Below are 16,348 nucleotides of genomic sequence, written 5' to 3' on the forward strand. Positions count from 1 at the left end.
CCGGTCAAGTTGTTTATTGGGCGAACTTGTTCTCAGAAAATAAACACTCACTGTACAAGTCAGCAGCACTCGCAGCAGAATGATAGCAGCGATACACTAACACACTAGTATGCACACTGGTACGCTAATCAACATGTTAGAACAATGAGAGAGTTCGTTTTTGTGTGTGTGTGCAACTTTGCTGCTGGTGTGAATTGTAGTTAGACGGAGCTGTGTATAACGGAATGCCAGACGAGCTCAAACTTTCTAAACAATATAGCTTCAAAAAATGACACTGTCAGAGTAAAGAGTTTCTCCTTGAACAGAGTGTAGTATATAGACACTAATGTATCTAGGAAAGCGTGCGTGCATAGCCCACCCGCGTTCGCCATTTGGCGCAGAAAGAAGGTGTCACGTGGCGGCGACACCAAATCCGGGAAGAGCTCGACAAGCCAGCCCGGTCCGGACTGCACGTACTCCATGACGAACATCATGGCGACGAACAGGACGTACACCATGACGGGGGCGTCACGGTCGACAGCAAGCATGGCGCGCCGCTTCCACAACAGCGCCCCCATCTGGCCGCCAAAGGAGGGCCTCTGAAGGGGCTCGTCGCAGAACGCCTGCGGATGGCTCACTGCGAAACGAATTGGCATCAGTTATCAGTTTTTCAGATTACAAAAGAGAAGAGTTGAAAGAAGGGAAGCGCAGGAATGGTAACCGTAATGTATATCCGGTTTGATACACTACACTGTAAGGTGGGATAAGGTACCGGAAAAATAAGGAAATAGAGAAAACAGAGCACAGGTACACGAGCTTTTCTTCCCGGTGCAGGGCGCATGCGCCCTTTTCCTAGCGGAAAAGTCGCGAAACGCCTCTTGATCTTGGAGGCTTCGACACCGGCTGTCCTGACACCTATCAACACCCTGCCGAAATGGCAGAGGAAAGCACAAGAAAATGTAAAAAGCGGGTTGCTGCTGTTCGCAACGCAGGATGAGACTTTTCAGTACTCCAGTCGCTCACGCAGGTTCGTTGTTCGTAGGAACCGCTTTAACACACGTGTAGCCCTCTGCTGCGATGGCTTGTAAGTTATTGATCGTTATATGACTTCACACATGTCTTCTGTGAATACCCGCAAGCGCGGTCGCGATCAGGTTATCACCAAATTACTCCGAGTGTCAACGGGAAGCGAGGCCGTGGCAGTTTACTCAGGATCGGATGGACTATCATTCATTCATTCATTCATTCATTCATTCATTCATTCATTCATTCATTCATTCATTCATTCATTCATTCATTCATTCATTCATATCAGGAACAGGACAACCTCTTCTCCGGTCCTCCTAGGGCTCTCCAATCTTCCTCATTTCTTTGCCTACAGCTGATTCTAATTTACACCTGTAAATTTCTTAATTTCATCGGACCATTTTCTTCTCTGCCGCCCTAGACTGCACGTTCCTTCTCTTGGCCCTCGCTCTAGAACACGATTCGATAAATCTCCTGTCCTGTGGTCTGTTCAGCTGTTTTTTTCTTCTTCTTAATTTCGACTATAGAATATCAGCTACCATGTGTTAGATCTCTTATAATTACTGTCTTCTTGCGTCCTAATGTTCTTAGTTTTTCAGTTTCACTGCTCGTTGCGCAGTCTTTACGTTCCCAAGCTTCCATGGTATGGTAAAGTCGCTAGGATGTAATAATTGTCGAACGAGCAGTATAGGAAATCAAAACTAGGCAGAAAGTGGGTGTCGGGGAATCTATTTAACAACAGATAGAAGCTGAGCGCTTGGTGAGCCTTCGGTGCGATTTGATTGAATCACTATAATGAGTAAAAAAATAAACCGGGAGTTAAACTTATACCGAATGGAACCATTAAATTCGAATGGCGCAATTTAGACGAATCAGACCACTGGTGCATTGTTCCCAGCCGTCTCTAATTAATCAGACTTTTTTATTTATATTTATAAACCTTTACTTGTGCAAAGCTTTCGGTTCGCGTTGAAAATCGAAGAATGTAAACCAGTTATAGCGCGTGTCTAATCGAATGGCACGTACAAGTGCTTACTTTCAATATCGGTGGCAATGTTCAGGTCTATGTTGTCCGGTTCGGTAGACATCCTGAAATACAAAGAAAAAAAGTGAGTACCACCTTTCTACAAACCGCTTGCGCGGCTGCAACGTCACGTCAAGTCAAGACATCTTCGAACGAAAGGATGCATTTCGCGGATGATGTCAGGCGCGTCTGTGAATTACGTGATTGGGCGTCGAATTTGAGCATGAATTAACGTTTCGGGATACAATGACACTCTAGAAACGTTCGATGAAACAGAGCTGTCCTCGAATACGGTTGTCCTAAAGTTTTCATGAAAGGCACACGCCGTAATCACAGGATTCGATAAGTTAGAACGATAAAAAGTTGAGCTAATTGGTACGGATTTATGACAACAAGTTGTGGTGCACACACGGACATAAAAGAGATCAGAACAACACAAACGCAGGTGTTGTTCTGATTTCTTCTCTTGTGCTCGTGTCTGCATGCCAACTCCTATCAATAACCTCGCTTCACAATTCAGTAATTAAGCATTTCTCGACTACATGTGCTCCAGAAAATTGCGTCAGCTAAAGCGCACAGACTACCTATGTTCAAGCAGCATTCACATAACTAGCGCCGCCTTTCTATTGCAATTACTGAGTATCTAAGGACTTTCGCAACGCTACATAGACTGACGCAATGTTGCCCTTTCCACAGGATATTATCATCATAAGGTTAATTATGTGCATTGCACATAAATACCCCTTTACCCTGTCCCGCGCAAGCTGATTACACTCTATGCCCGCTGGCTTCTTACTTTTAACCCCCCCCCCCCCCATCTCTCTGCTGAGAGTTAGGAACACGGAGAGAGGCGAGGGGTGTTTCTCAAAAGAAGAAGGGGCGAGCGATGCACGTACTTGATGAAGACGTCCTCGAGCGTGGTGAAGGTGACGCCGATGTCATCGATGCCGTGGTCCTGGCAGAACTCTTCGATACGCTTGAACATGTCGGTAAATCCGCGCGTTTCCCGTGTGCCCAGCGAGATGATCAGATTGCGGGGTGTCAGCGACAGCCGCGCTTGTGCCGTGCGCTGCTGAACGATCTCCAACAGTTTGTTTTGGACGTCCAAGACATTCTTGGTCTTCGGGAACCGTATCTCGTAGCCCGTTCCTGTCAATCAATCAATCAATCAATCAATCAATCAATCAATCAATCAATCAATCAATCAATCAATCAATCAATCAATCAATCGATCGATCGATCGATCGACCAATCAATCAATCAATCAATCAATCAATCAATCAATCAATCAATCAATCAATCAATCAATCAATCAATCAATCAATGCTTGCGTGCCATATCTTTCCAGTGCGAACCGCAGGTGATCAGAAATTGACCGGATACAATGTCCTTCATAATTACCTGTGTGTTAAACCCAGACCCACAGTTCTTTTAACGGGAAAAGCAGCCTTAACTTAGAAGTTAATAGCCACAAGCACAACAAGCTGTTCATGTTCTTTGCTTATATTTGTCCCAAGTTATGGTGCTTTATTTCACCATTCCAGATTGCGACCACGTGGTTCGTGCCTGTGACACTGTGCACATGCTGTCTTGGCAGAGACCGCATGTGCACAGTGTCACAGGCACGAACAGAGGACAGAGAAGAAAAAAATCACCGCCCACGCACTCCGTACATACAGTTAACCAGCGAAGCTGAAGCGTGCGGCCCCGGTGTTAAGCAGTGGGTTAATCCCGACGTTGTATTGAAGCCTTTCTCAATTATTGGTATGGTTTAAACGGCGAAATCCGCCGGTCTTTGAGGATGTTGAGGATGACGTCGAAGAGCTTGTTGACGTGTATCGCACATGCCTCAGGATCATTGGTTCGAAGTTCGACGCGTTCGAGGAACGCCATCTCCTGCGCGAACCAGCGTTGCGTGCCGTCGCCGTGTACCCTGATGAGTTCGAGCAGCTCAATTAAGCGGTCCAAATGAACTTCGTGGGCAGACAAAGTTGGAAACGCCGTTGGCTTGCCGAGTTGCGTTGTCTTTGCGAACACCGCCTGCTTGCGTTCCTGCCAGCAATAGACCGTGTTTGGACAGACGCGGGGCCACTAGTCGTTCCTCGACGACGTTGAGCCTGGGCAAATGTGAAGGCATCGGTGGCTAAACGTAGCCGTTAACGGGGCTTAAAGGGGCCCTGCAACACTTTTCGAGCATGCTCAAAAAGCGCTGCCGATCGGTAGTCGAGGCTCCCGAGAACACGCGAGCCAAATATTATAGCGATGCGCACGGCCTGGAATTTACAATAAATTCTCAAAGTCAGCTGAAAATCGCTCCCTCTTCTCTCGACAAATGATGTATTAGTCCGCAAAATATGACGCGATTGTCGGCAGTTCCACCATTGGCTGATGTTATAATCACGATAACACCCTCATTATTACTTTCGTTGTTAATTTTGAGTTCAATAAGTAGATAATATGTATGTTTATATTATGTTATCGCGTTAAAAACACCGAACAAACATTAATATTAGCACTTCCGGTCTCACCGACAGCTCGTCTGCTCGTAGTTGCGTGGTTCCGTTTTCTTCGCCAAGCGCAGTGCCGAAAACGTGAACATTTCTGTGCTTTTGACCATCGCCGGTTGCCGTTGAGAGTGGCAGCCGTTCGAGTGTTGCCTCGTCAGCTGAGAACTGCATCGTCGGCACGTTCTCACGACCGACCGAGGCACGGGCGCAGCGTGTCTCCGATAACAATGCTGGCGTCCGGTAATGGCGGCGCTTCGGGGTCGTCTGCCAGTGCCGTCTTACGAGGCGGTGTATCGGAGTATGGGCCGAAACCAATCTCAGCTGTCATTCGTTCCAAACGAGCGCGCAGGTTTGCTTCCATGGTTGGCAGAGCGATGAAAACACTACGGCGTTCGAGGTGCACACCCAACATTACCAAACCGACGCGCAGTTTTCAAGCACGCGCGATACACAGCGCGATCGACTCCGCACGACGAGAACGACGCAAGCCGACCGGAAGTGGCGGCACAGACCACGTGGTTGCGCCGAGACGCCAGAGAGAAAAAAATTAGGGGTGTGCGAATATTCGAAAGTTTCGAATATGCGTCGAATATTTCATTCGAAATATTCGTATTCGCTTCGAAAATCGTGTATTCGAAAAGTTTCGAATATTCGATAACTTCGAATATTCGAAAAAAATATGCGATTCGATTATCATGCATAAAATAACTCGTCTTCCATATTTCTGCTGCGTTCGTATCGCTAAAAACGTTGCCGACAGGAGCAATAAACATCGTAAGTACACGGAGGCATGATATGTGCTTGCGACGAGCGCCCCAATACGTATGATTTATTGCTGGTGCATCTCCGACGTGCAGCGCTGTTGGCGATCATGTAACCGTACATTTTCAATATTATGCGGCCGTAACGTGCCGCTCTACCACTCGTTCACTATGCGGGACCACTTCTGAAGAAAGACAGTGACCCACGTGACTGGTGGCGGACTGTAGGCACCTTCAGATACCCCAGTCTGGCAAAGCTGCAAAGCTCCCTATACCAGCCACTTCTGTTCCAAGCGAGCGTGCCTTTTCAGTGGCAGGGGGTGTCTCTGTTACAAGGAAGCGCCTGCTGCCTGATCATGTGGAGCAACTCATATTTCTACATGATAACATGTAGTCATTACTTTCATTGTGCCGTGATATTTGCTTGCGTTGTGATGTGCATTGTGCTAGCCTGGACATTGTGTTTTGGAGATAGCCGTGTATGTTGTGTTGCCAGTCAGGCTGTTAATGTTTTTTTTTTCTTCAAATAGCTACGTGTTAAATAAAACATCGTTACTGTCGAGGCATTTTTCCTTTGATATTCGATATTCGATTCGATATTCGAAGGTGGATATTCGTATTCGATTCGTATTCGAAAAATTTGATATTCGCACACCCCTAAAAAAAATGAAAAAAATGCCGCCGGCGCTGACGTCGCCTCCTCGCACCTCCGCCCCCCCCTCCTCCCCTCACGCCGCGCGCAGCTTTCCGCGCGCTCGCTGCGTTGAGTTGAGAGAGAAAGCTGCGGAACGTGATCTCTATAATTTGGTAACACCACTTAGACTTGACGGATTCGAAAAATTTTTGCGGCATATGGCTCGTGAAGAGTCATACGTCAATAATGGGACTATTCCAATATAACAAAGAAAGGTGTTGCAGGGCCCCTTTAAATGTGGCATACTGCTTTTGATTAGCGATCCGTTGCATGTCCCACAGACCCGAAACTGACCGACGTCGGGAGCAGCTGGGGAATCACCGCGTCAGTACCTCCATGGCATTGTTCCGTTGTTGAGACCGGATCCAGTCAATCGTAGCCTGGTTGCTGTCGAGCCACAGGCGGTCGCAGACGTCACACCCGCAGCCGAAGTGCCGCTGGAGAAACTCCCGCCGAAAGCGGGCGTTGGCCCCGGCGAATGCGTTGCGCCATTGCCATGCTGACGTTATATATACTCTGCCGGCCCTGCCGCTTCCTCGCCATGCTCCTCGCCGCCTCCGCTTAGCATACGCCCGCCATGGCGCGCATGCTTGGGTCCGACCAATTTTGGTCCGACGGAAAGACGACGTCACTGACGGCGTAGCCAATGGCGCGCGCGCTTGGGTGCAACGTAGAGAACGACGTAACTAACGGTGCAGCCAATGGAGACCATTATCGAAACATGTGGCGAACGGTTTTTCGTTTCGCCTAGCCATATACAGCATTCGCTTTAAAACAAAGAAGAAGATGACTTTCGCCTTCGATTCGTCTTACGCAAATGCAAAAGGGACCATGTGACTTTGCTAACACACACGCACACACACACACACACACACACACACACACGCACGCACGCACGCACGCACGCACACGCACACGCACACGCACACGCACACGCACACACACACACACACACACACGCACACACACACACACACACACACACACACACACACACACACGCGCGCGCACGCACACACACACACACACACACACACACACACACACACACACACACACGTCAACGTGCGAAGCAGATACGAGGAACCCACCGTGCGCCTGCTTGAGAAATGTGGGCGTCCCGCAGCAGCGCACGCGTCCGTGCGACATGATGGCCACGCGGTTGCCGATCAGGTCCGCTTGCTCGGTCATAGTGCTGGTCATCACGATGGCGCAGCTGGAGCGGATGGCCTCCAGCAGGGTCCACACTTCGCGGCGCGCCTCTTCGTCCAACGCGTACGTGGGCTCGTCCAGGAACAACACCTGGGCCCGTATTCACAAAAACGTCTCACGCCAAAAAAATTTCCTAAGAGAACATTTCAGCCAATCACGAAGCGGGACATATCATTAACGGAGCCGGCTTACCAATGTGTCAAAGAACCTACGAAACAGATGTTTTGTGAACTCGGCACGGGCTCGCGACGCATGGTTGCGAGCGGCAACACGTCGACGCGTCGGCAGGCGACGGCAGCTCACGCTCAATAAATAAATAAATAAATAAGTAAGTAAATAAATAAATAAATAAATAAATAAATCAGTCAATCAATCACTTTCTCGTAAAAATGCCAGCAGGAAATACTCAGAAGGAGGTAACATAGTACATGACTCGAAGATGACCGCACGCGACCAAAACATCATATACAAATCATCATCATCACCATCATCATCATCCCGACTACGTCCACTGCAGGGCGAGGGTCTCTCTCATGTTTCGCCAATTAACCCGGACCTGGGCTTGCTTGGTTTGGCGCATATGAAACACCAAAACGTCGTATTGAAGGAACACAAAAGAGAAGAAAGATCTCTCCCGCAGGGCGCGGGTTCGATTCCCTACCGCGGCAGCCGCACTTTGATGAGGACGAAATGCAAAGAACATCCGTGTGCTCAGATTTAGGTGCACGCTCAAGAACCCCCAGGGGGCCGAAACGAATTTGGAGTCCGCCACTACGCCACATATAGTAGTTTTGGCACGTAAAGCCCTAGCAGTTATTATTTCTCTCGCATTGGAAAATTACCCTTTCACAATACGAAAAGCGCCGCTCTTGCCGCGAGAAGACGCGTGAAAAAGGAACTTTAGCTCCAGCCAGTTGTAATGCACTGACGTGTTCTTTTTTTATCACGGGTAATGCGAGTGCTTAATTGTACTGAGGGTTTACCACATCATCGGGCTATAGTACCATAATGTCTCGCTGGTGGCGCAAATCGTGTCCAACATTTATCTTGATTTTACGATTATTAATGCGATGCACTGCATAATATTGGCGTTTTAAACGTTCTCGAGCAGTGACGCTTCATTGTGACAAAATGTTATTTGCATTCAGTAATCAGAACTAACAGACAACAGTGAAACCTCGGTGATACGAATCCTTACGGGACCAACAAAAATATTCGTATCATCCGAAATTCGTATCACCAGAAAGCATGGAAAATTAGCATGCGACAAAAGAAAGCTGGCGTACATATTCATTTATTGTTTGCCAGGGCTGCGGCAACGTCTGGAAGAATCCTGAATGATTGTTATTCAAGTTTTTTGATGTCGGCGATCATACCAGTACTCGTTAATATACGGCCCGTACGCGCGCATTTCATTAATGAACCAGGTGCGTTGTGACCTGCGGCACTCGGAAGCCGTGACGCGTCTCTGAAGGTTTATTCTGACCGTAAGAAATGTGTTTTTCTTACACCGTGATTCTGACGATTTGGCGGTGCGGCGCGTATGCCCACGCTCGCGTTCCCGCGCTCGCACGTGCTTGGCGCGTCTTCCGCGACAGACAGCACCTCTTCGTACCTGTGTGGTAGCGAACGCTCGTATCAGACGTCGCTGGGTGAAAATCGGTTCGCAATAACCGTACTCCATTACATTGCAGGCCAATGGGCCTTGACCGGGACCTACGAAAAATTCGTATCACCCCGAAATTCGTATGAAGTGTGATCGTATCACCGAGGTTTCACTGTATAATGCAAAGGAAAGTACAGGGGATGTTATTTGTAGTAATTATGAAGTAAATGTGAAGAAAGTAAAGTGGCCGAACAGATAACTATCGTCTTTTCGTCCAATTTACTTTCTTTACATTTGCATCATAATTACTACAAATGACATCCCCTGTACTTTCCTTGACATTATGGTCTGTTAGTTCTCATTAATATTCTGTATAACAAAGTACAACGAGCACTTAAAATTTCCCGATTTGTCTTAAGTGTCCCTTTAAAGGAGTACTGGCACAAATTTTAAGTATTTTGGGATTGTCGCTCCAAATAAAAGCACTGGTGTCGAGAACCCTAAAAAGAGTGTTGTGGCGCTTGGGAATATATCGAATATACGTTTAATAACACTACCTTAAAAAAACACTTTCGGTTTCTATATTGAAGGGGTGGCTTCTCAGTGACATGTCATGGCAGTGTGACGTCACGGGGAGACCGTAACTCGCAACGTACTAGCGGCAGATCCGTCTTCTGCTCGTGTTGCACGTAAGCAACGATGAGTTCATTGGCGTCCAGTGACCCCGACAGTGATTTCTGCGATTTAGGCTGCATGCAGGACGCAGAGTTCGCAAACTTAGTGGAACTGTCTTGACCAAGGAGGTTAAAATATTAAACCTCCTTGGTCTTGACTCGTCGCGATAATGTCCATTGCGGTGGAGCTGGCTTGCTGATTCTCAGCGACGAAAACTTTAAAATCAAAGTTAAATATTTTATATGTGTTGCCTGACTCTGGTGTTTGGAGAGCGTTAACACAGCACACCAAAGAAACGAAAAACATCCCTTTTACGATGTCTAAAAATCGTGCAGGACTCCTTTAAAGTAGTCGGGCAGATGCATAGTTGTACACACGCATTATTTCATTGCCCTCTTAAACGAGAGCATAGCCGACAGTATTCAACGCTAGCCAGCAGTTAACCAGCACTAACCAAGAAACAGCAATCGAGAAAAACCGCCGTTACCCAACAGTTAACCAGCATCAGCCAGTTAGTATGACGCGAGTAAATACAATAGACTTCAGATAATGCATACACTTTTTCTTAACTATGTTCTAGAGTATATTTGGTCTTGGTTGCAGCCTTAGAAAATCATGGTTATGTCCCACTCGAACGCCACTAGAGGCTTTTGAGACTGCAAACAGGGTTTACTTCGATGTGGTTAGTTCTATGCGATAATACAGCAAAAAGGAAGAAACTACTACGGGAGTGCGAGTGTAAATATGCCACGATGCTGCCCTGGCTTTCCAAACGGACACTGCTAATAATGCAACCAAGTTAGCTTGCTCATGAAGGACTGGGTTGAAAAATGGAACGATGCTCATTGTAGTAGAAATATGCTGAATTAGCACAGTCAGAGAATGTTTCCCCAATTTCATCTCGGAAAATGATTTCTTTTGATTTTTAACCGAAAGCTGCTTTTGAAGTTCGTGTTTACTTCCCACGCGGTACTTTGATTTATTAATTTCCTTTGTGCGTGCTTGCAAAAACAACGCAGTGAACAACGAAGACGAAGACAGGACTAGACGACGGCAGCGCTTTCAAGTCCTAGCTCTTTTCGTGTTGAGCTCATTGAAATTCTTTATCCGGAATCGGTGCATCCGGGATAGACTGCATAGTACAGAAAAATGTACTGCAAAGACAGGACTGGACGACAGGAGCGCTGTCAAGTCCTAGCTCTCTTCGTGCTCAGTTCATTTAAATACTTTATCCGGAATCTGTACATCCGGAATAGACTGCGTAGTACGCTGGCCATAGAAGCAGCGAGCTTCTCCGGCCCGGAACGCGTTCCCGTTACTCACACGAGGCTTGTTGAGCAGCGAGATGGCCAATTGTAGCCGTTTCTGGGCGCCTCCAGAGAGAAGGTGAGGATACGACTCCACCTTGTCGTTGAACTCGGTCTCGAACAGCACCTCCTTCGCTCTCGCCCGGATGTTCCTGAGCGGCACCCCTTTGAGCTGCAAAACGCACAAGTGGCCGCGCTTTTAACTTCTCACACGACTCGACAATTCATTCCGGTCACACCGTGTCACACAAATAATCACGACGTCGTCTCTGTCGTGGTGGATGCAAAAGTAATCGGCCCTCGTGATTCGTAGTCGGCGGGATGCTCACAAATAATATCACGCTTTGCATGCCAGACTTTGCAAGGCTACTCGCGCTTGGGTAGCGCGATGAATCTGGTCTAAGAAAACAGCATAAATTTACTGTTTAAAAAGCGCCTTCTAATCAAGCTTTCCAGACTCACGGCTTCCCAACGTTATGAAAGTCACGAGTGTATTTGCAATGCGAACTAAACAATGCCTATATTCGGGAGAGCGTATATTGTGTATCAGCGGTGGCCTTAGAATGGCTTCTCCGCAATAAGGGTAACTGCAAGGAGAAGCCTGCTTGTCAGCTAGTCGTCCCGCTTTGCGTGCATATTGCACGACCCTGTACATTCATACGTATCTTGCTTTTGGATGCGCGCGCGAATTCGGAATAGGAGGTCGCGCTTGCTTCATTGGTACTGCCCTCGATTAATACGCACTTACGTGTTAAAAATGCCATTTAATTGTGTTCCCCAGTCAGTCTTTTCTCTTATAATATGCCTCCTCGAAAGGTTCTTCAGCTCCATCATACTTCTATGAGCTCCGATTACCGGCATCGCATCAGAATCGGAACAAAAACCGAACTCAGGTGTTATTCTGCCAAGGTTTATGAGTGACGTCAGACAAAAGATCTACAGTCAGTAGCTTGACTGAGTCTGGGGCCTCTTGTTACATGGTATATGAGATAGGAAACGGGAAAAAAGAGATATATAACAGTCACGTATGTATTCGTACATGTCAAACATAAGAAGACTAAATGACAAGCAAAATATACAAACAAATAAATGTATTCTTACACGATGGTTTCATTTGGACAAGTAAGGCGAAAGTAATATAACATTTCTTCAAACACGTTACACAGGAATACAAGCAGAAAAAACAAACAAATATGCATAATCATATAAACAAACAGGGGCCACACAAGAACAATGTGTTATGATTCAAGTAAAAACCGCCAAAAGCAATACTTTCAAACCTTTAAGTCTGTGACTGGACAAGGCGTAACAAATTCTAGTTTTAAAATTTAAAGAAAAAACGTGGTTGATCCCTCCGTCATACGAATCGGGATAACACGAAAGTAAAGCGTGCCCTTACAGAAGTAACTGAATGTTTACTGTACATGATATAAGAGAGTTTGCACAATGTATATTGATGTCTGGCAGCTATAGCACCGTTTAACGTGGATGTACCCCAAATTTGATGATTGATGGTACATCTCCATCCCGACGACTAAATTCCATGCTAAATGATTAAACAAACCCTTGTGGTAGCTCTAGTAGTTAACGGTGAAAGCGTAATCAGAGAACGAGGTGTGATAGCCAGAAGAGCGTCGCATATTGGACGCAGAACTCACGACAACAAGAAAGTTGTCGTGAGAAACAGTAACTTTGTACTATGTATATTCTACCGTTTCAATTTCTGCTGTTAATGTTATTTTTTTCTACCATTATAATAAGGTCCCCCTACAGTGTTTACACTATGGGACCTTTTCCTGTACTAAAAAGTTTATATACTGTATATGTACTAAATATTGAATAAACTTCAAACTTCAAAGTGTCTCTTCGACAAGAGTATATCCTCCGACGAAAGTACAATAAGCTCTAAAGAGAGTACCTGTGTCTCTTTAAATGTGTCAACACAACAAAGCTCGCGTTCCCTCGGTCTCGAACAAAGGGTGCCGCAAAATTTACCACAGCGTAGAGCAGGAGGTGCTCCCAGACGGTCATATCGACACTGAACATGGCCTCCCTGGGACAGAACGAGGCCACCGTGCGAATCAGGCGCCTCGACAGCACCACGTCCATGTCGCACACCGTCGCCTGACCCGAAGTCACAGGAACGTTTCCTGCAAAATCCACGGCGAATCGCACCAGGAAAACAAAATTTTCATAACTTGTTCTCCCACGCGGAATCTATAAAAGAAAACTACCGAATGTCCAAGGAATAGAGGCTGGTGAGCAATTCAAAACAGTGCCCAGTCTTAACAAGTTAGGCGAAGCGATAATACAGCACGCAAAAGCAGCGGGAGTGCAGCCTGAGCTGGGCGAAATCGGCCTAGGTGAAGTAGCATTCGCTTTTCGCGTTTGACTGCATAAGTGTGCAGTGCTCGGCCATCGAAACGCGAATACTCGGAGCGCATGCCTGCTGGCGGTGAGGGTGACAGTGAGGGCGGCGAGATCATTCGCGATGCATGGTGACTGCATCCGTTAAACAGTCGTTCGGTCTGTGGTTCTCGGTGGCACCGGCGGAGCGCTGCGCCCCTTCGTAAAGCGCGCCCACCAGCTCCAGCCGCTTCGCACGGCGCGGTACGCATGTTGCAGTTACAAAAGTGAATCATTATATTAGCACAAAGAGTGATAGCGTCACTTTTTAGATATCCGGCCTCAAAGTGTGCAGCGACATACAATGGCGTTTCATTTCACAATTTATCGAAGTCGTGCGTCAGGCAAGTCTGCTTGATATTAACTAACGCCGGTGTGTTTTTTTATCAAACTTGTGCGATGCATCTCTCGAATTCGGTGCTCGTCTACATGATCTCTGCTGGCTGAAGAAGTAGTATACATATACTAGGCAGTTCGATTTCTTTACTTTAACATGTATATAGTATTGCTGGGCAGGTCAACTGCGAAATTTGAGCATGTGTACACTATTTCTATTGTTGGTTACACAACCTAGGAATAGATATAAGCTCCGCCCCCCTAACTGCGGCGCGCTAGGAATGGTGCAAGAGTGTGGTGATAGGTGGTTTCTGTTCTAACCATTAGTAATTTTTCGCTTCTAATGCACATACTACGATTTTGATAATTAAAGGTTCGTCGTTCCTAATTGAAATATTATGTTTCCCAGAGCAGTGATGTCAGAATCAGAATCAGTTATAAGTCAAACAAATGGATAAACACATGATAAGTATATACACAAGGAGGTCCCGTAGTCGTAAACTGAAATGGGATCTCCTGCTCTTGTTAACGCGGTGAACAGTACAAGGAAAACGTCTATGTATGTGATGTCGAAATATTTACTGAAATTCGCCAGGACGGTCAAGTTTTCGACCGAAAATCAGTGACGCGAACATGTCTCTCAGAAAATCGGCTACCTGAATTACGCCAAAGGTGCTTGACGTCAAGAACTGAGCAAATGCAATTAGATGCGGCACGTATGGAAATGTTCTCTGGGTGGGACAGTGGCGGTCGTGGGCAGAGCTTACATTAGGTTCTGACCGGCTACAGGCAGTTCGACTTCAAAATTTAAGCGTGCGTCCTAAATCGTCGCAGCCAATGCGCTGGGAAGACTAATGTCATACTTGCAAAAGTTTAGCGTGCTACCATGCACTGACCGTACCTGTTACCTGTTACCTGTTAGTGCGTACCTGATAGAACTTTCAGCAGTGTCGTTTTGCCTGCACCGTCTGCACCGAGGATGACCGTTATTTGGTTGTCCAGCGCCTTCAGGCTCACCTTGTTCAGGGCCTTAATCTTGGCGTATTCCTGCGTAAGAAACACTACAGTGTCGGTTTTACGCCAAATGAAAAATCTGATAGGTAAAATAACGAAACGTAATTATGTCCAGAAAGAGCGTATCGCCAACTGCATAACATGGTTTGTTTTAGTAAACAGTAGGGGTGTGCGAATATTCGAAAGTTTCGAATATTCGTCGAATATTACATTCGAAATATTCGTATTCGATTCGAAAATCGTGTATTCGAAAAGTTTCGAATATTTGTAAACTTCGATTATTCGAAAAATTCGAATATGCGATTCGATTATCATGCATAAAATAACTCGTCTTCCACATTTCTACTGCGTTCGTATTGCTAAAAACGTTGCCGAGAGGAGCGATAAACATCGTAAGTATACGGAGGCACGATATCTGCCTGCGACGAGCGCCCCAATACGTATGATTTATTGCTGGTGCATCTCCGACGTGCAGCGCTATGGCGATCATGTAACCGTACATTTTCAATATTATGCGGCCGTAACGTGCCCCACTACCACTCGTTCACTATGCGGGACCACTTCCGAAGAAAGACAGTGACCCATGTGACTGGTGTCGGACTGCAGGCACCTTCAGATACCCCAGTCTGCCAAAGCATTGCCCCATGTAAGGTGCGATCAAAAGTGTGCAGACCACGGGATCGCGTGGCAGAATGCATTGACGCGCCAGCTAGCGACGAGACACCTGCTGCAAGGGCGCATGCGCGTCCCGTCTTATCACTTGTCTTCTCATGTCGCTGTGTTGGACGCGGTTACGGCGCTCGTACCCAAAACGACAACTGGGTGTCGCTTTCTTTGCTCCATCGAATCTGTGTCATTCTTTTACGTAGCGGCTGCGACGGGGCCGGTTCAACACCGGCTCGCGTTGTTATTGACACCGGTTGATTAGGATACGTAAGCATAGCGAGCATCGCACAAGCTGACGAAGCCAAACGCACAAAATTAAATTTTCTCAGGCCAGCTTGCCTTTGTCGGGCTGATCCAAGTTGCACTTAAATGAGCTTAGTTAAGTCAAAGTTAATGTAGCCGAAATTAATCAAATGTAGTCGAGCACTTTATGACCTAAATAAGTGAGGTGTAAGTAGGTTTAGTTAAGCCCAGTCCAGCTTGGTGTTTTCATGTTAAGGGGGGACATGGGTCCTGAAATTTTTTTTTAATTCTTTATCGATTAAGAAGAAACTTGCCAAGTTTATGCATATTTGTGTGCAGATTTCAAATATGCAGTTATTTTTCTAGTATAACATGTAGTTTTTTAAATATCAAACATTTCATATTCTTTTTGGGAGCCCCAGTTTGCCTAAATTGAGAGAGTTACAAAGTAATTAAGCACATCATAATGACCTGGAATGAGTAGAGTGTGCAAGAAAACAAGAATGGATGTTCTAAACCCATTTGAACAAAAGTTATGGCACGACGAACATTATAAATTAGTCTACGCCAAGCTGGGATTTCAGCCACAGATATTCAACGTACCACAACTTTTGTTCAAATGGACTTAAAACATCCATTCTTGTTTTCTTGCACTCTGTACTCATTTCAGGTCATTCTGATGTGCTTAATTACTTTGCAACTCTCTCAGTTTAGGCAAACTATGGCTCCCAAAATGGCACCTGGAATTCAAAAAATACATATAGTACTAAAAAAAAAATTGCATATTTGAAATCAGCACACAAATACACATAAACTCAACGAGTTTCATTTAAATTGGTAAAGAACTGTAAAAAACGTTACCAGGCACAGTGTCCCCCCTTAAGCGAAGTTA

At 46.2% G+C, this 16,348-nt stretch overlaps 1 protein-coding gene across 1 annotated transcript in view; it reads right to left on the bottom strand.

Moving 5' to 3' along the window:
• Nucleotides 1-104: 104 nt before the first annotated feature.
• The window catches only part of LOC119391197 (ATP-binding cassette sub-family A member 2-like), a 40,345-nt gene continuing 24,101 nt past the window's right edge, over nt 105-16,348 (bottom strand). Inside the window, exons 11-19 of the mRNA XM_049415190.1 lie at nt 14,463-14,580; nt 12,787-12,941; nt 10,808-10,963; nt 7,083-7,293; nt 2,926-3,178; nt 2,032-2,094; nt 853-905; nt 359-616; nt 105-124 (exon numbers count right to left, since the gene is read on the bottom strand). Coding sequence (XP_049271147.1) covers nt 105-124; nt 359-616; nt 853-905; nt 2,032-2,094; nt 2,926-3,178; nt 7,083-7,293; nt 10,808-10,963; nt 12,787-12,941; nt 14,463-14,580 — 1,287 coding nt within the window. The remainder of the gene's footprint in view (nt 125-358; nt 617-852; nt 906-2,031; nt 2,095-2,925; nt 3,179-7,082; nt 7,294-10,807; nt 10,964-12,786; nt 12,942-14,462; nt 14,581-16,348) is intronic.

Source organism: Rhipicephalus sanguineus, chromosome 4 (assembly GCF_013339695.2).
Source record: "Rhipicephalus sanguineus isolate Rsan-2018 chromosome 4, BIME_Rsan_1.4, whole genome shotgun sequence".
NCBI classification, from domain to species: Eukaryota; Metazoa; Arthropoda; class Arachnida; order Ixodida; family Ixodidae; genus Rhipicephalus; species Rhipicephalus sanguineus.